General features: G+C 45.1%; 1 protein-coding gene across 2 annotated transcripts in view; it reads right to left on the reverse strand.

Annotated features, from left to right (window-relative positions):
* The window catches only part of hmcn1 (hemicentin 1), a 740,737-nt gene that overhangs the window by 343,823 nt on the left and 371,967 nt on the right, over positions 1-24,947 (reverse strand). For both annotated transcript variants that reach the window (XM_068037415.1, XM_068037414.1), the window contains exons 22-23: positions 9,832-10,003; positions 6,380-6,507 (exon numbers count right to left, since the gene is read on the reverse strand). In XM_068037415.1, the coding sequence (XP_067893516.1) occupies positions 6,380-6,507; positions 9,832-10,003 (300 nt within the window). The remainder of the gene's footprint in view (positions 1-6,379; positions 6,508-9,831; positions 10,004-24,947) is intronic.

Below are 24,947 nucleotides of genomic sequence, written 5' to 3' on the forward strand. Positions count from 1 at the left end.
ACTGAAGGTGAATTAGTGCTTTGGATCAGAAATTGGCTAGCTGAAAGAAGACAGGGTGGTGGTTTATGGTAAATGTTCATCCTGGAGTATAGTTTCTAGTGGTGTACCGCAAGGATCTGTTTTGGGGCCACTGCTGTTTGTCATTTTTATAAATGACCTGGATGAGGGTGTAGAAGGGTGGGTTAGTAAATTTGCGGATGACACGAAGGTCGGTGGAGTTGTGGATAGTGCCGAAGGATGCTGTAGGTTACAGAGGGACATAGATAGGCTGCAGAGCTGGGCTGAGAGATGGCAAATGGAGTTTAATGCGGAAAAGTGTGAGGTGATTCACTTCGGAAGGAGTAACAGGATTGCAGAATACTGGGCTAATGGGAAGATTCTTGGTAGTGTAGATGAGCAGAGAGATCTTGGTGTCCAGGTACATAAATCCCTGAAAGTTGCCACCCAGGTTAATAGAGCTGTTAAGAAGGCATATGGTGTGTTAGCTTTTATTAGTAGGGGGATCGAGTTTAGGAGCCACGAGGTCATGCTGCAGCTGTACAGAACTCTGGTGCGGCCGCACCTGGAGTATTGCGTGCAGTTCTGGTCACCGCATTATAGGAAGGATGTGGAAGCTTTGGAAAAGGTGCAGAGGAGATTTACTAGGATGTTGCCTGGTATGGAGGGAAGGTCTTACGAGGAAAGGCTGAGGGACTTGAGGTTGTTTTCGTTAGAGAGAAGGCGGAGAAGAGGTGACTTAATAGAGACATATAAGATAATCAGAGAGTTGGACAGGGTGGATAGTGAGAGCCTTTTTCCTCGGATGGTGATGGCAAACACGAGGGGACATAGCTTTAAGTTGAAGGGTGATAGATACAGGACAGATGTCAGAGGTAATTTCTTTACACAGAGAGTAGTAAGGGCGTGGAACGCCCTGCCTGCAACAGTAGTAGACTCGCCAACTTTAAGGGCATTTAAGTGGTCATTGGATAGACATATGGATGAAAATGGAATAGTGTAGGTCAGATGGTTTCACAGGTCGGCGCAACATCGAGGGCTGAAGGGCCTGTACTGCGCTGTAATGTTCTATGTTCTATGTCCTAGTGTTACATATCCTACAGCCAACGGAGCAGACAGCGAACCTTTTTGAGGCATAGATTACAAAAGCAGGGAGGTCATGTTGGAGTTGTATAGAACTTTGGTAAGGCCACAGCTGGAGTACTGTGTGCAATTCTGGTCGCCACATTATAGGAAGGATGTGATTGCATTGGAGGGGGTGCAGAGGCGATTCACCAGGATGTTGCCTTGGATGGAACATTTAAGCTATGAAGAGAGGTTGGATAGGCTTGGGTTGTTTTCACTGGAGCAGAGAAGACTCAGGGGTGACCTGATCGAGGTGTACAAGATTATGAGGGGCATGGACAGGGTGGATAGGGAGCAGCTGTTCCCCTTAGTTGAAGGGTCAGTTACGAGGGGTCACAAGTTTAAGGTGAGGGGCGGGAGGTTTAAGGGGGATTTGAGGAAGAACATTTTTACCCAGAGGGTGGTGACGGTCTGGAATGCCCTGCCTGGGAGGGTGGTAGAGGCAGGTTGCCTCACATCCTTTAAAAAGTACTTGGATGAGCACTTGGCACGTCATAACATTCAAGGCTATGGGCCAAGTGCTGGCAAATGGGGTTAGGCAGACAGGTCAGGTGTTTTAATGCATCAGTGCAGACTCGACGGGCGGAAGGGCCTCTTCTGCACTGTATTATTCTGTGATTCTATGATTTTCCCAGGCCTCTGCCAATGCACCTCTGAGCTAACTGATATTAGGGGCTGAATTTTCACCAAGAAAGTGGCAAACAGCAGCTGGGTCTGTTTTTGGGTCAGAAACCTGCCTCCGGTGGGAAACTGATTAAAGTTCACATTTTCACAGGGGTGAGCCCTTAATTGATATGGAGACAGTTTCCTGTCCAATTAGAGCCAGTGGGGATGGGAATGGAGGTGGGTCAGATGAAGCTTTTAGACTCCCTATGACAGCCATCATTGAGGCTTCTGATTGTCCTGAGGGAGAGATCTGCCGTTTGTGCCTAAGCCTTCCACTGCACCAAAGGGAAGCGAGATGGCACAGGGGAGTCAGAGGTCTGGAACCCTGGGCAGGTAGGACCTTCGCTTCATCGATGACAATCTGGATCTAATGCTGGAGGCTGGCAGCAGGAGGCCACCTCCTCGTGCAGCAGGGGTACCTCCCTGTTTAGCATCATCTCCCTCCACCTCCGCTGCCATCGCCTGTCTCACCTCCTGCTCTGGCTCCTTCCCCGATGAGCTGTCTCATTCCAGGTCCTCACCGTCCTCAAGGCTCACACCTCCCTGGAGGGCTATGTTATGGGGAGCGCAGCAGACCACCATAATGACCGAGACCCTTGCAGGAGGATATTGGAGGGTGCCACTCCACTGGTCCAGGCACCGGAATCGCATCTTCAGAAGCTTGATGGCCTGTTCAATTGTGGCCCTGCTGAGCAAATGGCATTGGTTGTATTCTCTCTGTGACTCTGTCTGGGGCTCCTGTAGACGAGTGAGTAGCCATCTTTTTAACAGATTTCCTTTGACCCCTAGGATCCATCCATGCACTTTGGGGGTGGAATGAATATCTGAGACAGCCTGGATTGGGGGATGATGAAGGAGACATGGCAGCTGCCAGGAAAGTGAATACACACATGTAGGAAGCTCTTGTTGTGGTTGCAGCAGTTGGACCTTAAGAGTGTGGAAGCCCTGCCTGTTGATGGATCTTACTGGCCGGTCATTGGGTGCCTCAATGACCACATGGGTGCTATCGATGATGTCTTGCACCTGGATGAATCCAGCAATAGAGGCGAAACCTAATGCTCTCTGTAACTGTGAGGCTTCACCTGTCGTTAAATGAATGTGCTGTCCAGCTCTGGCAAAAAGGGCATCAGTGACTAGCAAGAATTTGTTTGCTGCTGTTTGCGAGATGCCACTAAGGTCCGCAGCTGATCCTTGGAAGGAGCCAGAAATGAAGTTGTTCAAGGTCACAGTGATTTTGACGGCAGGGTGATCAGTTCTGTGAGGTGCGAGGTCTTCAGTGACGTGGGCACAGATGTCTGTGACAAACTTCCCGGAAGGTCGCAGTTTCCTGCAGTACTGGTTCTCGGTCATTTCCTGTGTTTGGCCTCCATTGCTTTCCTGCCCTTGTTACCTCTCCCATGATGCTCGGGATTCTGCCCTTACTGCGGAGGGTTCTGCACCTCATCGCTACAATCATGTCACCATTGCTAGCAGAAGCCTTACTTCTGAGCAGCTGGCCACCTATATGTCCTTGACAGCCTTGACCTCTGCTTTTCTGTCCAACCCCCCACCCTCGATACAAGAGGAATGCTGACCCTGTTCAAAGCCTTGACACTGAGTGCCCAATCTCCCTGCCACCTGTGCAGCACCAAGTTCACCCCCTTACCAGGTGTCCAAACCCCCTTTGTCCCGCTGACCCACTGATGGGGCCGGAGTGATGCCTTGGGGCAGCCTCAACTGGCTCCTCACTCTTTACCCACCTGCCTTCAGCTGGTCAGTTTCTGAAGGCGTGGGTAACCTGCCTGCCCCTTTAGAAATGTAAAGGTCACCCCTTTGCAAGTTCTTTTTAAACTTGGTTTTTAACTGATTTAATTGGCAGATGGAATTTAACTTGAGAAGTGTGAGGTGATGCATTTTGGCAGAAGGAATAGGGAGAGTCAATATATACTTAATGTCACAGTTCTAAAGAGTGTGCAGGAACAGAGGGAGCTGGAGGTACATGAGCACATATCTTTGAAGGTGCAGGACATATTGAGAGATTGGTTAGTAAAGCACATGGGATCTTGGGATTCTTCTTCTTTGGCCTCCTTGTCTCGAGAGACAATGGATAAGCGCCTGGAGGTGGTCAGTGGTTTCATACATAGAGGTATTGAGTACAAAAGCAGAGAGGTTATGCTGAACCTTTATAAAGCACCGGTTAGTCCCCAACTGCAGTATTGCATCCAGTTCTGGTCACCACACTTCAGGAAGGATGTGAGGGTCCTTGAGAGGGTGCAGAGAAGATTTATCAGAATGGTTCCAGGGATGGAAAATTTTAGTTACAAGGTTAGGTTGGAAAAGCTGGGTTTGTTCTTAGAACAAAGGAGATTGAGGGTAGATTTAATAGAAGTGTACAAGATTATGACAGGCTTAGATAGGTTAGACAAGGAAAAACTGTTCCCATTAACAAATAGTACTGGGACTAGGGGACACAGATTGAAAATTTTGGGCAAGAGATGCAGGGGGAATATGAGGAAGCACTTTTTTATGTCGTGGGTATTAATGATCTGGAACTCGTTGCCCACAAGGGTGGTGGAAGTGGAGACGATCAATGACTTCAAGAGGAAGTTGGATGGCCACTGGAGAGAAAGAGACTTGCAGAGCTACGAGAATTGAGCCGGAGAGTGGGACTGACTGCATAGCTCTGTGGAGAACCGGCACAGACTCGATAGGCTGAATAAATGGCTCTATGACCAAGATTTTACAGGCCTCCCCCAAAGCAGGGGGGCGGTGGGGTGGGGGGGAACAAAGTATTGTGACACGTGGCGGGGGATAGGCAGCGGGGCCTAGGGCCTGTCGCCTCCCCCTCACCCAGCGAACTTCACAGGGGTGGGATTAGGCCAATGACAGCCTTCCTGCCCAGAAGCCAATTGAGGCCCTTAAGTGGCCTATTAACAGCCAATTAATGACCTCTTCCTACCACCATTGCCATCTTACCAGAAGTGGGGGGCGGGGCCTCCGCTGCGTAGTGAGGACGCCTTGTAAAATGTGATGCCCTCCCTGCAGGCTTGGGAGGGGGCTCACTCCTCCGTGGGCGATTTGTGGCCCATGGAGGGCCCCTACTGGGAACAACATTACCCCCCCAATCCCTTCCCCTTGGACTGAATGACCACCCACTCATCCCACCTCGCCGGAGCCTTCCGGATTTGCCCCAGCGCCCCTGCCTCACCTACCTCTGTTCCGGGCTTCCACCACTGGGCCTGGGTCTGAGGTCTCTGCAGTACTGGTAGTGACCACCGCTCCCGGTCGTGCTGCCGATACTGCTGAGCTGTCGGCCCTCTGATTGGAGGGGGGACCCCATCCTTTTAAAATCTTTAAAGGGACAGGGATCCTGCCTCCTAAAACTTTGAATCAAAAAGACCAGATGATCGCTCCGGATGGGGGGTGCTCGAAAAGGCAGAGGTGGGGTTCCCCCCGCCTTTTTTGCCCAGTGCTGGGAGCCCCGTCTCCAGCACAAAGTCCAACCCCATGACTCTATTTGGTGAATAATAGAGGCATATGGAATTCAGCAAAAGCAGGAAGCCAAATCATCGCCAAAGGGTTCAGTTTCTTTAGCAATATATACATTTTGATTGTGTGTGTAGAAAATTCAACTCATTCATGTAGATTTTGTCATTGTTAGTGTTTTTAAAAATTCTGGTCTGTCTGTTATGCCTCAGGCAGCAATTTCTCATTTTAAAAAGGTTTTTTCTTATTAGCTGGGGTACACCTAATGTGGTAGTTATTTTCATTGTCTTGGAATGGCACATCACAAAGACAATGATATTTTTCACAATGTAGTCAGATGAGCTATTATAAACTGCAGCGCATTGTCTGGAAGGCTGGTAGAAGCAGATTCGATCAGATCTTTCAAAATGGAATTGGATATATAATTGAAAAGGAAAACAAATGCAGTTCTGGGGGAAAGAATTAGATAGCTCTTTCAAAGAGCCAGCACATGCATGATGGGCCAAGTGGCCTCCTTTTCTACACTATGATACTATGAGTTGAGTACTGCATTGCAGTGATTTAGCACATATTGAAAGCAGGGTTACCAAAAGTCTTTCAAAGGTACCACTTTAAATGCCCAAAACCACATCAATGTTACTTGCATTTTAGTTGAATGAGTGTTAGTGTTCCGACTTTGTAAATTATTTGACTCCTTAATCCATCTGTAGAGGCTAGAGATGAAATAGATGATTGTAATCAAATTCTAAGATCTGTTTCAAGATATTCAACAGGATTAATTAATGATAGAAATGAGATTGGAGTACAACCCTCAATATAACCAGTAATAAGGCACAAACAAATAGATGTTATGACTCTGAAACAAATTGGGATCAAGGGAAGCCTAGCCATGCCTAGAATTGCTGCCTATTTATCAAGGGCTGATTGAACATGGGTTCTTTCTGGAGAGAGTTTAAACTTGTGGCACTCCCCTGTGAGCAACTACACAACATTAAGGCTTATTGAGCTGGTGGCGTTTAAATAGTGATTAGTGGGCCTCAGGGAATTGACCCCAAGAATCTCTGACCTTTGATAAATAATAGAAGAACAGACATTGTCATTAATCTGCACCTGAATGGAAACATACCATACACACTCAGTTTAGTATACTGTGTAACATTCCCAGCAATGTTTGTGGCAACACAGAGATAGAGTCCACTATCAGACAGTCTGGTTTCAATAATTTTCATTGAGCCGGAGGAAAGTTGTGTATGTCTGCAATATAGAATACATTTTGAATTATAAATCACCAACAGGCAACAAATACTAACATTTTAAAGTGTACAGTAAAAACTATATAATACTTTCAGATTTAAGATAACAATGTAAACAATAACTGACTCAATTTTAGATCGTAACCACTGCTCCTATTTTTTCAGACAGTGGATGCTGGTAATGATTCTGCTGTTGCCATTTACAGCTCCTCTACACCCATCTTTTGTTTATTTATCTTTCCCATTACCATCCCCTTTTGCCTTGCACTATCATCCCTTTTGTCATTTAATCTCTCCTGTCTTCCACCCTATCACAGACTTCCCTGTTATACTTTCCTCCTCCTCCCCCACCACCACCATTCCCTGCCTCTGTTCTTGCTTAAAATCTGTTAAACTTTTGTTACAGCTCAAAAATGTATCAACCAGAAATGTTAACTCTGTTTTTCTTTCCACCAATGCTGTCTGACCTGCTGAGTATTGCCAGAATTTTCAGTTTTATTTACGATTTCCAGCATCCACATTACTTTGTAAAGAATAACTGAAATGAGTTTAATGTGAAACAGTCCAGTACCTCTAGTGGCACAGCAAATAATTCTCAAATCAAGAGAGCAATGTTTGCAATGTAGGCTTACACAAGGCAATATACAACACGAGAGCAAAGTACGGTGAATGCTGGAAATCTGAAATAAAAGCAAAATACTCAGCAAGTCTGGTGGCATTTGTGCAGAGAGAAACAAAGTTAACATTTCAGGCCAGTGACCCTTTGTTGTAACTCGTGCGAATATACAATACTTTGCAAAATAAATTAATCATTGAAGTGCAGTGATTGTTGCTTTGTTTTGATTAGTGTTCTTTTAAAAAAAAATCATTTGATACCCTAATCCATCTGTGGAGGCTGCTGTTGAAATGGATGACGAGAATAAAATTCTATGATCTGTTTCAAGAGACTAAGCAGGATAAATTAATGATAGAAGGTAAAATGTGGCAATCACTCCTAAATTCACCTGGCCTGATTGGGCAAGTTTTACCAGTTAACTGGGCTGTCAGCTTCATGACTGTGTTCCATCTCAAGAGAAGCAGGAACCACTCAGGGCAGTCCTGATCCTCAAGCCAATAGAGAATACCACTGAAGGTAGCTAAGGATAAGTTCACTGCCCCAGTCAGAGGAATGAGGAAGACAAGCATAGTTCTGAGGTTATCTGCTACCAGTAAATGAAGAACCCTCGACAAGACATCTTTACTCTGTTTCCTTTAACTTTATTTTCACTTCATTGCATGCATGTGGAACATTCTAGATATATTTGTTTAAAAATAGAAAAATAAACTCTCTCATACACACAACTCAATTATATCTTTTTTTCTGGAAACAAATACATTTAATTAAGTGAATAGTTGACAACATGAATGTAAAGTGATGGATTATTTTAAAGCTGCAAATTCAGTGCAAAAACAAAACCAGAAAATGTTAGAAATAAATACCATATCATTTACTATCTGCAGAAACAAAAGACAGGTTAACATTTTGGTCCGGCACTACTTAACAACTGAAAAATAAAAGATAACCAAGCATATTAATAGAATCAGGAAAAGAGGGAGGGAGGGAGGGAGAGAAAACCCCACATGCATGTCAATCACAGTAAGTTAATGGGTGGGAGGACCTGCCAATCATTAAAAAGGTACTAGATTGTTAGATTCTATAAAATATCATTTCAATTAGGAAGAAATAAGGGAAGTAAAAAAATGTTCAAATGGGTGAGCCAACAGGAGGTCCACCCAAAGAAAAAAAAACAAGGAAGTAGGGGATATTAGAGGAAAAAAGATAAATTAAGTATAACTTGTTATTTGTGCTTATTATTTTTCAACTCCCAGTGTTACCTTGCAAACATGTGAAGATGTGCTTCACATTAATATTTAAGTTCATTTTTAATTAATTGAATGAAGAACAATTATGATATTTTCTTGCCTACCAAAGTGCTTTCTATATACAGAGCTATTTTCAAGTTGTGCAATGCAAAACAAGTATAATTATGTAAACATTGCCAAAGCATTGAACAAAAAGTCAATGCTAATGATCTGTAACCTTTTTGTTTCTCTACTTTGTAAGATTATTTTGTAAGTTGTCACCGTCTTGGAAATAGATGATGTGAGCTAGGAAGAAGAATTTTAAGGTTGAATATTGCTGAAAATAGAGACATGTTGTCGAAGCTTTACAATCCGCAAGAATACCAATGAAAGGGAAAACAAGAACTTTATACTGTATGAGAAGAGGTGTTGCCATGGAGAATGCACCAGTTTACAGTGACTGACAGTTAACTGCCAAGCTAAACTGGAGCATTCTCCATGGCAACACCTCTGTCAATCAGAGTTCACTTTCCAACAAATCAGCACTCTCTTCTCATACAGTATAAAGTCGTTGTTTTCCCTTACATTGGCATTCTTGCGGATTGTCCTGATGAGTGCAAGGTGAAAAGCTTCGACAACGTGTCTCTATTTTCAGCAATACTCAAGTTCTGTACTACCAAATGACTAATTTTAAGGTTGATTTAAAACAAAAAGGGCTGGAGTAGGTAGATTAGGGAGGAGAAAAGTTAAAATGATGAATAACAATGGGAAGTGAGAAAACAGAGAAGTGAGATTTAAAAGGTGTCATGATATATCTGTTTGAGCATATAATTCAAGAAGTTCCCTTAACACCAATAAGTGCTGCATCAATATTGCAGCAAGGTCACCTGTTATATCCAGACTAGACAGGCACTCGGTCTGCAACATGGAGTTTGTAAGCTAAAAGAAGTTAATGATTATTGTTGTATTTCAAATTGTTCTGAACCTTAATAACTTAAGTTGCCTTTCAGTTCTCCTTCAATATTGTAGTATGATTTACCCCAAAACAAGTTCAACTTGAGAACTATATGGAGGCAATGTTAGGGGAAGGTAAGCAGATATGTAAATTCCTTACATTTTGCATTATTTAAAATTGTATATTAAAGTTTATTTTTGTAGCTTAGGGTTGATATTTCAGTAAAATAGTGATTCTTCTCATTTGAATGGAATTAAATGTAATTTCAATGTTATGGGGTGTGAGCCAAAATGTGAAAAAATGGCTGGTCAATGGAAACTGCAACCTATCTGAATTTACCAACAATCTAAAGTTTAAAAATCAGCTACATCAATAATAAGCCTTTTGTGCTCAACAAATAGTGCAACAGCTGCCTTTACTAGTGCAATAGATCTGTTCATTATTTCTGTGTGCACTATTCTCCTACAAATACAAATGCAGTGTGCATAATAGTAAAATGTGAGAAATTAGTGTACAAACTTGAGTTACCTTGGCGAGAAAGGAGAGATAAGTTGCATATTTTTGGCCCAGCTGATAATGGGAGGTGGAAAACTTTGTACTTCACAAGGCAACGTGACGTCCTCTCCTTCTATCACTGATATTTCCTTCGGACTTGCTCTCTCAGATCCTCCTCTAGATTCAGTAATGACTCTTGGTTTAACTAGAATTTAAAATCAGTTTGAATAACTTTTACAAGCCATTTGCATGTAGATGCAGATGGAGCATAATGTGCATCAATACATTCCCTTTTCAAGCATTATACTGATTGAAAAGCAGAACTCCCTTTACCACTCCCATTAATTGGAAATTCCAATTCAAGACTCAGCTTAGTCCAAGTATGAGACACTATGAAATTTGGCATGGGTTAATCTGGAATAAGTTATCATTTACAAAACTTCAACAGTAAAATTTAATGCACAGAAAGCCATTTAATCAGAAGATATGAAATGAACCTATTCTCTTTCTTTACATTGTTAAAAATATTTTGTACAATAAGCAGGTGAATTAAAGTTGTATGACTCTATTAAGGGACTCTGGTACCTCTCAGTCTTAATTGCATTTTGGACAGTTGTGATTGATTTAAAAAAAAACAAAGCAACGCACATTTATATATTAGTTATCTTCCATTATCTTCAATGCTACTGCATATTGTTGATAATTCTTTTTTGAATGGTTACAGCACAGAAGGAGGCCATGCGGCCAGTCATGTCCACGCTGGCACTCTGCAAGAGCAACTCAGTTAGTCCCTCTCTCCGCCCTTTCCTCATAGCCCTGCAAATGTTTTCTCTTTAGATATTTATCCAATTCAGTTATGAAAACCATGATTGAAATCTCTACCACACTCGAAAGGCAGTGCGTTCCACATCCTAACCACTGACTACGTAAAAAAATATTTCCTCATGCCACTATTGGTTCTTTTGACAATCACTTTAAATCAGTGACCTCTGGTTCTCGACCCCCCCTCTTCTCTTAGGAGAACCCAGCTTCTCCAATCTATCAATTTAGGGCGGCACAGTGGTGCAGTGGTTAGCACCGCAGCATCACAGCTCCAGCGACCCGGGTTCAATTCTGGGTACTGCCTGTGTGGAGTTTGCAAGTTCTCCCTGTGTCTGCGTGTGTTTCCTCCGGGTGATCCGGTTTCCTCCCACATGCCAAAGACTTGCAGGTTGATAGGTTAATTGGCCATTATAAATTGCCCCTAGTATAGGTAGGTGGTAGGGAAATATAGGGACAGGTGCGGATGTGGTAGGAATATGGAATTAGTGTAGGGCTAGTATAAATGGGTGGTTGGTGGTCGGCACAGACTCGGTGGGCCGAAGGGCCTGTTTCAGTGCTGTATCTCTAAACTAAACTAAACATCCAAGTAACTGAAGTCCCTCAACCTTGGAACCATTCTTGTAAATCTTTTATCCACCCTTTCTAAAGCCTTTACATCCTTCCTGAAGTGTGGCGCCCAGATTTGGACACAATACTCGAGTTAAGGCTGAACTAGAGTTTTATTTTATTTAGAGATACAGCACTGAAACAGGCCCTTCAGCTCACCGAGTCTGTGCCAACCATCAACCACCCATTTATACTAACCCTACATTAATCCCATCACCCTCTCACATCCTCACCTTCCCTCAATTCCCCTACCACCTACCTATACTAGGGGCAATTTATAATGGCCAATTTACCTGTCAACCTGCAAGTCTTTGGCTGTGGGAGGAAACCGGAGCACCCGGTGAAAACCCACGCGGTCACAGGGAGAACTTGCAAACTCCGCACAGGCAGTACCCAGAATTGAACCCGGGTCACTGGAGCTGTGAGGCTGCGATGCTAACCACTGCGCCACTGTGCCGCCCCATAACTTCACCATAACTTCCTTAATTTTATATGTTATGCCTCAATTTATAAAGCCCAGGATCCCATATGCTTTCTTAACCATTTTCTTAACCCTGCCACCTTCAACGATTTGTGCACATTTACCCCCAGGTCTGTTCTTGCACCCCTTTTAGAATTGTGCCATACTTTGCCTCTCTTCATTCTTTCTACCAAAATGTACCACTTCTCTGCGTTTAAATTTCATCTCCCGCATGTCTGCCCAATCCACCAGCATGTTTATGTTCCTTGAAGTCTATCACTATCCTCCTTACAGTTCACAATACTTCCAAGTTTTGTGTCATAAGCAAATTTTGAAATTGTGCCCTGCACACCCAAGTCTAGGTCATTGAAACATATCAAGAAAAGCAGAGGTCCTAGCACCAACCTCTGGGCAACCCTACTACACACTTCACCCTACTTCACCACTACACTCTGTATGCTGTCACTCAGCCAACTTCATGTGGTCACAGTCGCTTTTATACCATGGGCTTTAACTTTGCTGGCAAGTCTATTATATGACACTTTATCAAATGCTTTTGGAAATCCATATATACCACATCATCCTCATCAACCATTTCTGTCACCTCAATCAAGTTAGATAAACACAATTTGCCCTTAACAAATCCGTGCTGGCTTTCCCTAATTCATCTGCACTTGTCCAAATAACTGTTAATTTTGTTCCGGATTATCATCTCTAAAAGCTTTCCCACCATCAAGGTTGAATTGACTAGCCTGTAGTTGCTGGGTTTATCCTTACACTCTTTTTGAATAAGGATGTAACATTGGCAATTCTCCAGTCCTCTGGCACCACTCTCATTTCTAAAAAGAATTGGAAGATTGTGGCCAGCACCTCCACAATTTCCACCCTTACTTCCCTCAGCATCCTCGGATACATCCCATCTAGTCCTGGTGACTTATCAATGTTAAGTGCAGCCAGAATTTCTAACAGCTCCTCTGTCAATTTTTAGCCCATCCAGTATCTCAACTACCTTCTCTTTCACTATGACACAGGCAGCATTTTCTTCCTTGGTAAAGACAGATACAAAGTATTCATTTAGTACATCAGCCATGCCCTCTGTCTCCATGCATAGATCCCTTTTTAGCCCGACTCCTTCTGACTGGGAGGGCTCTTCTCACCACCAGCCAAGCTACATCTTGGTGCTTGTTTGAAAGTTCTGGTGATGAGGCATTCGCCAAATGACTTTGGCAGTCTGCTCGGGGAACCATCCGACCGTATCCACCATTTCCTTTTCCCATAGGGTCTTGAGGACATTCCATGCAGACCACTGCCTGATGGATTGGTGGTCAAAGGTGTTTTTCCGCAGAAACTTTTCCACGAAGGATAGGTGGTACGGCATGGTTCAACTAGATGGAGAGTTCTGCGGCAATGTGACCAGGCCCATCCTTCGCAACATTGGGGAAAGATAGAACCTCAGCACGTAATGACACTTGGAGTTTGCGTACTGGGGATCTATGTACAGCTTGATGCAGCCGCACACAAAGGTGGTCATCAGGATGAGGGCGACATTGGGTACATTTTTCCCACCCTTATCCAGAGCTTTGAACATCGTGTCCCTCCAGACCCGGTCCATTTTGGATCCCCATATGAAGCGGAAAATGGCTCGGGTGACCGCCACGGCGCAGGAGTGGGGTATGGGCCAGGCCTGCCCCGCGTAGAGCAACAACGTGAGCGCCTCGCATCTGATGACTAGGTTCTTACCCACAATAGAGAGAGATCACTGCTCCCACATGCTCAGCTTGTGTTGTACCTTGGCTACTCGCTCCTTCCAGGTTTTGGTGCATGCCCCGGCCCTTCCGAACCATATCCCCAACACCTTCAGGTAGTCTGACCTGACAGTGAAGGGGACAAAGGATCGGTCAGCCCAGTTCCCAAAGAACGTCATCCATGTACAGGGAAGCTTTAACCTGAGTGCCTCCACTGCCTGGGATTGTCACCCGCCCCCCCTTATGCTCGCATCCTTCCTAATAGACTCAGCAAAGGGTTCAATACAGCAAACAAACAAGACAGGGGAGAGAGGATAGCCCTGTCTGACTCCAGATTGGAACAGGAAACTTTCTGATTCCCACCCATTGATTAAGACAGCGCTACTGATGTTTGTGTAGAGCAGTTTGATCCAATTGCAGATTCCTTCCCCAAACACCATTTTGGAAAGCATGTCCATTATGTAGGTGTGCAATATCCTGTCAAAAGCCTTCTCCTGGTCCAGGCTGATGAGGCAGGTGTCCACCCTCCTGTCCCGTACATAGGCAATCATATCCCTGAGGAGCGCGAGACTATCAGAGATCTTCCCGCCGGGTACAGTGCAGGTCTGGTCAGGGTGAATCACCAACTCCAGAGCAGACTTCATCCAACTGGCGATGACTTTGGACAGAATCTTGTAGTCAACATTAAGCAGTGAGATGGGCCACCAATTTCTGATTTCTGCCCTCTCTCCCTACCGCTTGTCGATGAGGGTGATGATGCCTTTCCTCATGGATTCTGACATGCTGCCAGCCAGGAGCATACTCTCGTATACTTCCAGCAGGTCTGGGCTGACCCAGTCCCACAGGGCCGAATGCAACTCAACTGGTAAGCCATCGCTTTCAGAAGTTTTACTCGTCTTGAAAGACTTGACGGCCTTTGTCAGCTCGTCCAGAGTTAGCGGCTTGTCCAGTCTCTCCCTCATGCTGTCATCTAAGACCTCTGTGATAGATGACAGGAAGGACTGGGAGGCTCTGCTGTCTGCGGGCTTCAAGTCGTACAGCCCAGCATAAAAGGATTTGCTGATCCTTAGTATGTCGCACTGCGAAGACGTTAACGAGCTATCCTCTTCCTTCAGGCTGCTGATCACAGAGCTCTCTGTGTGTACCTTTTGGAAGAAGTAACGCGAGCACGTCTCATCCTGCTCAATGGAGAGGACTCTGGACCGGAAGATGATCTTGGACGCCTCCGTGGCAAAGAGCGAGGCCTGCTGGCTCTTCACCTCTTGGAGGTCCTCCTTGACCTCGACCCCCATCGACTGAAGCCGGAGCAGATTTTGCATTCTTTTCTGGAGTCGGGACATTTCCCTCTGTCTCTCTCTCGCCCTCTGAACACCTTTGAATATAAAGAACCTCTTGATGTTCTCCTTGATCGCCTCCCACCAGTGAACTGGAGACTCAAAGAGGGGTTTCATGGTTCTCCAACCTTTGTAATCCCTTTTGAGTTCCTCAACGTTCTCTGGGGTAAGCAGTGTAGCACTGAGCTTCCATGCCCCCCTGCCAACCCGCTGGTCATCCTGTCAGTCGGCCAGTAAGAGGCAGTGGTCGGAGAAAAACACCGGCTTGATGTCGGTGGATCTGACCGTGACAGCATGGGACACAAACAGTTGCGTCCAGTTTGCTGTCGTCACTGCCGGATCGTCCAGCTGCTTCGATGATGCAGTTGAATTCACTGCCTCGGATGACCGGCCTGGACGTCACCAGCAGCAATGGGAGCTGCTAGAAGATGGTCAGCCGCTCGCTGCATTGAACCGGGGCGTACACGTTGATCAACCGCAGCGGAGCATTGTTGTACATTACATCTGCTACAAGGAGGCGACCGCCCACCACCTCCTTAACCTCGGAGATGGTGAAGTTACCTCCCCGCAGCAGAATACCCAGGCCAGCGGAACGGGAATCATTCCCCCCTGACCAGATCGATGGCCCGTGGGACCACCATCTCAACCATTGCCTGTAGATGCTGAGTTGTGGTATTCCACACTCCTACAGAAACAGTAGGTTGGCTTTGACCTTGGTGAGGTAATCCAAGGTTGAAACACATCGCGTAGAGGATTTAATGCTACGCACGTTAATTGAAGCAATCCTTATACCCATTTTTTAGTTACTTGTTGCTTCCTACACCATTTCTCCTTGCTAGACCCAGCCCTTTGGTATGTTCCTGCATACCCATGGTGCACACAAGCTGTTTCACGTTCGTTGGGCTCAGAAACCCCTCCTGGTTTCTCATGCAGGGTTTGTTCCACTGGGTCTTGTAGACAGCAAGGATTGGGCTGTCCTCTGCTGTTGTTTCCTCCTCAAAAACATCACTGCTCCCAGCTTCCCGGAGCTGGAGTGCGCCAGACATGTCGTTGCTCTCGGTGTCCCAGAGCTGGGATGCACTGGGCATGTCGCTAGGTTCGGCGCTTTGGGTTTGGGGCACGCTGCGCCCATCACAACTTTCAGTGCCCGGGGGCTGCGTGGCTTTATCTTCCAGCTCCTTTGAGTTCTGCCGCTTCTTTTGAAGGAGCCGTCGTTTCGACACTTCCTCGTTCACTGAAGAGGAGCTGCTGTAGCCTGTCTCAGACGGTAGCCTCCTTTTGCCACTGGTTTGGGTGGTGACCTGTTCCGCTTTAGGCAGATTTTCCTTTGTGGTTTTCTTTGGTACCAATTGCCACCGACCTGTTTGTCTGCCAGCTGCCTCCTCCTCCACTCATTCTGTCTGTAGAGGAGGGTTTTCCGGGCACAGGGTAGGTGTTGGGTCGCTGGTTTCAGCTGCCTCCCCTTTCTTCTCCTTCTCAGGTAGACTTTCCTCGCTGCGGAGAGGGTTGCTTGTCTCCTTCCCAGCTTCCCAGTCGCATTCGTTGTTTCTTCCGCCGGCCTTTCCTTGGGCCTTGCTGCCTGAGCATAACTGAGGCAGCGTGTGGAGAAGGTTTTCTAGAGGTGGTCTGCCTCACCACACAGGTTGCAACACTTACTCTGTTTACAGTCCTTTTTCTGATGGCCTTCCTTCTTGCAGTTCTTGCTGCAGTTGGCTGCCACGTGACCAGATTTGCCACAGGTGTGACAAATTCTGGGCTGCCCAGCGTAGACCAAGAAGCCTTGACTTCCCCCGATAGCGAAGCTGGAGGGAGGATGGATGATGGTTCCGTTGGCATCGACCTTCAAGGTCACCTTGACCTGCCGCTTACTTGTCCAAATCCCAAACGGGTCCCTGACATCAGTGCTGCTGCTGACCACCTCGACATACCTGGCGAGGAAGGTGAGTACATCCATGACAGGAACATGGGGGTTATAAAGGTGAATAGTCACCATCCGGTCACGTTGTGACAGCAGCGTGAAGAGTGGCTCCACTGTGAGGATGGACAGCGGCGCCTGGTTTCCCTTCTCCTTGAACACCTTCAGGAACTTGATGCATCCCGCTACATTCTTAAACGTCACGTCGAAATATCCACTGCTGGGGAAGTCCTGCAGGCAGAAGATATCTGCAGCTTGGAATCCGCAGCAATCAATAAGGATTCTTTTGATGAAGAAGGTATGGTCAACCGGTGCACCTCCTTCCTTATCCTTCGCAGCCACCCGAACAGTGTTGCGCACTCCCTGGCCTGAAGCTCTAGAATTGGTTACAGCCATTTTGCTCAATAAATACCCATGACAGGATCATGGTCTCTCCCCTGCCATCCCATTGAAATTAGCCCTTCTCCAATCTAATATTATTACATTCGATTGCTCCTTGTCCTTTTCCATAACTAACCAAAACCTTATGATATTACGGTCACTGTTGCCTAAAAGTTCCCCTACTGACACTTGTTCCACTTGACCCACCTCATTCTCCATAACTAATTCCAGCAATGCATCCTTCCTCATTGGGCTAGAAACAGATGATCAAGAAAATTCTCTTGAACACAGATCAGGAACTCGTCTCGCTCTCTGCCCTTTACATTATTACTATCCAAGTCAATATTTGGATAATTAAAGTCCCCATTATGTCTATAGTTTATGCACCTCTGTAATTTCCCTGCAAATTTGGTCCTCTATATCTTTCCCCTAGTTGGTGGCCTATAGGGATACACCCAGTAGTATAATGGTATCTCTATTGTTTCTTAACTCTAAATAAATTGATTCAGTCCTTAAACCTTCCCAGACATTCTCTCTCTCCAGCACTGTGATATTTGCCTTAATCATTAAAGCCACCCCTCCTCCTTTCTTTCCTTCACTATTTTTCCTGAACACCTTGTATCCAGGAATATTTAGAACTCAACCCTGCCCTTTTTTGAGTCAGGTCTCTATTATCACCACAGCATCATATTCCCATGTTTCTATTTGCGCCTGCAGCTCACCAACCTTATCTACTATGCTTCACGTGTTTACATACATGCACTGCAAACATAATTTAGACCTTATTGTATCACCTTTTATTCCGACTCCAACTATTACCTTACTATTGCTTACTCTTTTACTGTCTGCTTCTCCAAATCCTTTGTGCACCTTATTTATCATCCCTAATTCTGCATGCTGGTTCCCATTCCCCTGCCAAGTTAGTTTAAACTTTCCCCTACAAAACTGCCTTGCAAGGACATTGGCCCCAGCTCTGTTTAGGTCAACCCATCGGGTCTCGACAGGTCCCACCTCCCTCAGAACCAGCTCCAATGTCCCAGGAATCAAAAGCTCTCCCACCTGCACCACATCTCTAGCCATGCATTCATCTGCTGTCTCCTCCTATTTCTATAGTTACTAGTGCGTGTCACTGGGAATAATCTGGAGATTACTACCTTTGAGGTCCCGCTTGCTAGTCTCTTTCCTAGCTCCCTAAAATCTGCTGCAGAACCTCATCTCTCTTTCTACCTATGTTATTGGTACCAATATGGACCATGACCTTTGGCTGTTCACCTTCTCCAGAATGCTCTGCAGCCGATCAGTGACATCCTTGACCCTGGTACCATAGGCAACATAGCATCCTAGAATCACATCTGTGACCACAGAAACACCTAACTTCTCCCTTAACTGTCGAATCCCCTATCACTATCCTTATCTTTCTCCTGCTCCCCTGTACAGCTGAGCCACCCAGTGAACATCAACGCAAGCTCGAGGAACAGTACCTCATCTTTCGATTAGGCACTCTACAGCCTTCAGGACTCAACATTGAGTTCAACTATTTCAGAGCATATCTGGCCTTTTTAATTTTTTTTTAACCATGTGTCTGTCTTAAACTTGTTTTTCATATTTGTGTTTTTGGACAGAGCTGCTCATTATTCTCTCTGGAATAATGCTTGATTTTTCACTACAACTATTAGCACTTCCTTTGCCTTTGTTACATGACATCTTTATCATTTAAACTCTCCTGCCCTCTACACTATCAAATGCCTTCCCCTTTGTTCTTCTTCACCCCCCACCCTACCCCACTTCACCTGCTCAAAACCTATTTACATTTCTAACCTTTGCCAGTTCTGATGAAAGGTCACAGACTTGAAAAGTTAACTCTATTTCTCTCTTCACAGATGCTGCGAGACCTGCAGAAAGCTTGCTTGCAGGTACATGAAGCAATTAGGAAGGCAAATGGCCTGTTGGCCTTTATTGCAAGGGGATTGGAGTACGGGAATAAAGAAGCCTTGCTACATTTGTACAGGGTTTTGGTGAGACCACATCTGGAGTACTGTGTGCAGTTTGGTCTCCACATTTAAGAAAGGATATACTAGCATTGGAGGCGGTACAGCAAAGATTCATTAAATTGGTCCCTGGGATGAGGAGGTTGTCCTATGGTGAGAGGCTGAGTAAATTGGGCCTATAATCCCTGGAGTTTAGAAGAATGAGAGGTGATTTGATTGCAACATACAAGATTCTGAAGGAGCTGGATAGGGTAGATGTTGAGCGATTGTTTCTGCTGGTCAGGGAATCTAAAACATGGGGGCACAGTCTTAGCATAAGGGGCCGATCATTTAGAACTGAGATGAGGAGAAATTACTTCACTCAAAGAGTTGTGAATCTTTGGAATTCTCTACCCAGAGGGTTGTGGATGCTCCATCGTTGAATACATTTAAGGCTGGGATAGACAGATTTTTGGTCTCTCAGCAAATCAAGGGATATGGAGAGCGAAAGTGGAAAGTGGAAATCAAGCCCAAGATCAGCCATGATCATACTGAATAGCGAAGCAGACTCGATGGGCCATATGATCTACTCCTGCTCCTATTTCTCATGTTTTTGTGTTCTGAATAAGCATGTGAGTAAAGGATTTTCAGGAAATATGCCAGTCAAAACATATTATCCTGCCTCTGCCTGGACTGAGAGTTCTAATCTTATTCTCAATTCCCAGTAATTTTACAGCGTGCTCTCTATTGACAGCACTACATGGCAAATTGTGCATTATAATCAGTGAGGCAGATGAGTTGGTGGGGAGATACATTGGAAATCCACAGCCTATTAAGTGGTAATGTAGAAGTCTGTAGTTCAGACCATCCCTGCCACCTAGTTGAAGGGGAAATTGAAGGAATGTAAATATGCTGTACAAGGGAAAAATGTAGTAATTTTAAGCAACACAATGCCACATTGCAGCAATAATGCCTTCTGTCACAGAATGTCAAGACATTGTTTTATTCTATGATCTCCCTTACAACTGAGTTCCAAATTCCAGTCATACTGCTGTGGAAAGATGGCAAGCAGAAATCAGGCGCTTCTTCACTGGGAGAAGAAAAACTTAAAACAGTGGCATCATTGAGTGATCATAGATCTTAGAGCCTGTTCAGACCAATATTAGTGGAGAATTAGCAGTAGGTGAGGCACAACTAGTGCTTTTACCGTAGAAACCTGAGCAAATGGGAGGAAAAAAAACTGAAAAAAGCATTTGCTCCCTTACAAAAGAAGCTTCTGGAAGCTTGCCCATGCCAACAATGTTCACAGTATCAGAAGGTAGTTTAAGAAATATAGGGTACATTACATAGTGTTTATGTTACTGGGCTAGTAATCCAGAGGCCTGGATTAATGATCTGGAGACATGAGTTCAAATCCCTTCATGGAGCTGGGGAACTTAAATTTGGTTATTTAAATAAATCTGGAATATAAAGTTCCTATCAGTAATGGTGACCATAAAACAACCAGATTATCGAAAAACCCATCTGGTTCACTCATGTCCTTCAGGAAAGAAAATCTGTTGTCTTTACTTGGTCTGGCCTCTGTGTGACTTTAGACCCACAACAGTGTGGCAGATTCTTAACTGGCCTCTGAAATGGCCTGGAAAGCCATTCAGTTGTATAAACAGGTATAGAAAACTATAATCAGAAAACAGGAGGAACCACCTGGCATCAACAAAGGCAGTGGACATGACAAAGAAACACCCAGCCCAGTCAACCCCGAAAAGTTAACATCTGGGGTCTTGTGACAAAATTGGGGAGCTGTCCGACAAACTAGTCAAGCAAGAGCCTGTTTGCAGATGACATGAAAATTGGTGGTGTCGTAAATAGTGAGGAGGAAAGCCTTAGATTACAGGACGATATAGATGGGCTGGTAAGATGGGCAGAACAGTGGCAAATGGAATTTAACCCTGAGAAGTGTGAGGTGATGCATTTTGGGAGGACTAACAAGGCAAGGGAATGTACAATGGATGGTAGGACCATAGGAAGTACAGAGGGTCAGAGGGACATTGGTGTACTTGTCCATAGGTCACTGAAGGCAGCAGCACATGTAGATAAAGTGGTTAGGAAGGCATATGGGATACTTGCCTTTATTAGCCGAGGCATAGAATATAAGAGCAGGGACGTTATGGTGGAGCTGCATAAAATGCTAGTTAGGCCACAGCTGGAGCACTGTGTACAGTTCTGGTTGCCACACTATAGGAAGGATGTCATTGCACTGGAGAGGGTGCAGAGGAGATTCACCAGGATGTTCCCTGGGCTGGAGCATTTCAGCTATGAAGAGAGACTGGATAGGCTAGGGTTGTTTTCCTTACAGCACGGAAGGCTGAGGGGGGACATGATTGAGGTATACAAAATTATGAGGGGCATAGATAGGGTAGATAGGAAGCAACATTTTCCCTTAGTGGACGTGTCAATAACCAGGTGGCATAGATTTAAGGTAAGGGGCAGGAGGTTTAGAGGGGATTTGAGGAAAATGTTTTTCACCTGGAGGGTGTTTGGAATCTGGAACACACTGCCTGCAGGGGTGGTAGAGGCAGGAACCCTCACAACATTTAAGAAGTATTCAGATGAGCACTTGAAACGCCACAGCATACAAGGCTACGAGCCAAGTGCTGGAAAATGGGATTAGAATAGATAGGCTTGAGGGCCGGTGCAGACATGGTGGGCTGAAGGACCTGTTTCTATGCTGTATAACTCTATGCATCTATGACTTTATGATTACCATCAAGCCAGGTGATCAATCAGGAGTTTAGAGAAGGATGCCAGGAGTAGTACCAGGCTTACCTAAAAATGAGGTGCCAACCTGCTGAAGCTTCATCGCTGTACCACAGGCACGCTAAACAATGGAAACAGCATGCTATACACAGAGTTAACCAATCCAACAATCAGCAGATTAGATCAAAGCTCCACAATCCTGCCACATCCAGTCGTGAATGGTGGTGGACAATTAAACAACTAATTGGAGGAGGAGGCTCCAGGAACAGCTCCATCCTCAATGATTGCCTAGCCCAGCACATGAGTGCAAACAACAAGGCTAAAACATTCAAAATCATCTTCAGTGAGAAGTGCTAAGTGGTTGATCCTTCTCAGCCCCCTCCTGAGGTCCCCACCATCACAGTCAATATGATCCAGTTCACGTGATATCAAGAAATGCTAGGTGCACTGGATACAGCAAGTGCTATGGGCCCCAACAACATCCTGACTGTAGTGCTGAAGACTTGTGCTCCAGAATTAGCCATGCCCCTAGCCAAGTTGTTCCAGTACAGCTACAACACTGGCATCCACCCACTGAAGTGGAAAATTGCCCCGGTGTGTCTAGGCAACATAAAGCAGGAAAAATCCAAAGAGGCCAATTACTGTCCCGGTATACTCTCAAGCGTCAGCCAAGTGATGGAAGATGTCTTCGATGTTCGTATTAGAATCTTGATAAGAAAGGGGGTGAAAGGTTATCAGGGGTAAATGGTAACGTGGAGAAATCAGTTCAGCCTTGAACTTATTGAATGGTGGCGATGGCTCGAGGGGCCAAGTGGCCTACTCCTGCTCCTAATTCCTATATTCATATGTTCGTACATATGTTCAATGTTGCCATCAAGCAGCACTTACTCACCAATATCCTGTTCGCAATGCTCAGTTTGAGATCTTCCAGGCCAATTGGCTTGAGAGCTCATTGCAGCCTTGCTCCAAACATGGACAAAAGAGCTGAGTTCCAGAGGTGAGGTGACGGTGACTGCCCTTGACATGAAGACAATATTTTACCCAATGTGGCATCAAGGAGCCCTAGTAAAACTGAAGTCAATATGAGTCAGGGAAAAATCTCTCAAATGGCTGGAGTCATACCTAGCACGAAGGAAGATAGTTGTGCTTGTTGGAGACCAATCATTGTAACCCCAGGAGTTCCTCAGGGCAGTGACCAAGGTCCAACCATCTTCACCTGCTTCATCAATGACCTTCCTACCATCGTAAGATCAGAAACGAGATGTTCCCTGACGATTCCACAGTGTTCAGTTCCATTCGCAACTCCTCAGATACTGAAGCAGTCCATGCCCGCATGTAGCAAGACCTGGACAATATTCAGGCTTGAGCTGATAGGTGGCAAACAATATTCATGTCATTCAAGTGCCAGGCAAAGACTGCCCTCAAAAAGAATAGTTTAACCACCTCCCCATGACGCTCCACAGCATTACCATCACTGAATCCCCCATCATTAACATCCAGGGGGTGGGGGAGGTGGGGTGGTCACCATTGACCAGAAACTTAGCTGGACCAGTCAAATGAATACTATAAATACAAGAGCGGGTCAGAAGTTCGGTATTCTGCAATGAGTGACTCACCTCCTGACTTCCCAAAGCCTTTTCACAATCGACAAGGCACAAGTCAAGTATGCGATGGAATACAGTCCACTTGCCTCGATGAGTGCAATTCCAACAACACTATCCAGGACAAAGCAGCCCACTTAATTGGCACTTGATCCACCTCCATCAGCAATGCCTCCGCCACATCCTCTGGATTCAATTGGAGGACCTTCGAACAAACACTAGTGTCCTTCATGAAGCCAGACCCACAAACGTTCAGGCAAAACTCATGCAAAATCAACTCCAATGGATTACTGGCCACTGTGTCTGCATGGTTGAAAATTATCTCCCCTGCCAGGTCCTGTTCTCACTGCTCTCAAATGGCCAACATTCCAAGGGAGCACAAAGAAAACACTTCAAAATCACTCTGATGTTCTCCTTGAAGTGCGACTGAGAGGAGCTTGCTACCAATCGCTCAGAATTGGGACAACATGTCCACCAAGCTGCATCACGCTTCAAGTCCCAACACCTTTATGATGAGGCAGAGCGATGCCAGAGAAGAAAAGGAATCAAAGCTTTCACTCCAGATCTCACTAACTCGCAGGATGTTCTGCCCCATGTGCACAAAGATCTGTGTGTTGAAAATCAGCCTGCTCAGTCACATGAAGATCCCCATGGCAGAAACTCGTGACCCTGAGTAGACGTTGACCTCAAACCAAGGGACAGCTGATGACACCGCCACCACCTTAAACATTCACTCACTCCATTACCAGTGCAAAGTGGCTGCAATGTGCCATCTATCAGAGGCACTGCAGCAACTTGCCAAGGCTTCTTGAACAGCACCTCCTAAACCTGCGACCTCTACCTCCTAGAAGGACAAAGGCCACAGGCACGTGGAAACGCCACCACCTGCAAATTCCCCTCCAAGTCACACACCATCCTGACTTGGAACTTTATCGGCATTCCTTCACTGTCATTGGGTCAAAAACCTGGAACTCCCACACTAACCTCACTGTGGGTGTACCGACACCACATGGACTGCAGTGGTTCAAGAAGGTGGCTCACCACCACCTTATCAAGGGCAATTAGGAATTAGCAATAAATGCTGGCCATGCCAGTGATACCGTCATCCCTTGAAGAAATAAAAAAAAGTCATCTGAAAACATGGACTAACCCTATTTCTAACATTTCCCTGGTGCTCTTTTCAAAGCAAGTTAAGGGCTCCAGAAACAATTCCTTTTGAAAAAAAAATGTAGCATGTAACCAGAATTAGATACTTGTGTACCAGAATTAAGCATTGCCTTCAAACAAAATGTAAACTCTGAAGGTTTCCTGATTATTTGCCTCTATTTTATGCTTAACACAAATTATGGAGGTATTCAACAGTAAAATACACAAAGTGGTAACAGTACATTTGAGAAATCAAATCACATTTATTTGTTGATAATTCCCTGTTTTTGTTTAGATTAAATGGAGTGTATGAGTAATTTTAAAGGCTGCACTATTGAGAATAGCTATTTACAGCAATAGTTAAATTACCTTTTTTTAAAAAAACTAAATTTCCAATTTCTGTGTTATTTATTTT

The sequence above is a fragment of the Heterodontus francisci genome, chromosome 8, assembly GCF_036365525.1.
Source record: "Heterodontus francisci isolate sHetFra1 chromosome 8, sHetFra1.hap1, whole genome shotgun sequence".
NCBI classification, from domain to species: Eukaryota; Metazoa; Chordata; class Chondrichthyes; order Heterodontiformes; family Heterodontidae; genus Heterodontus; species Heterodontus francisci.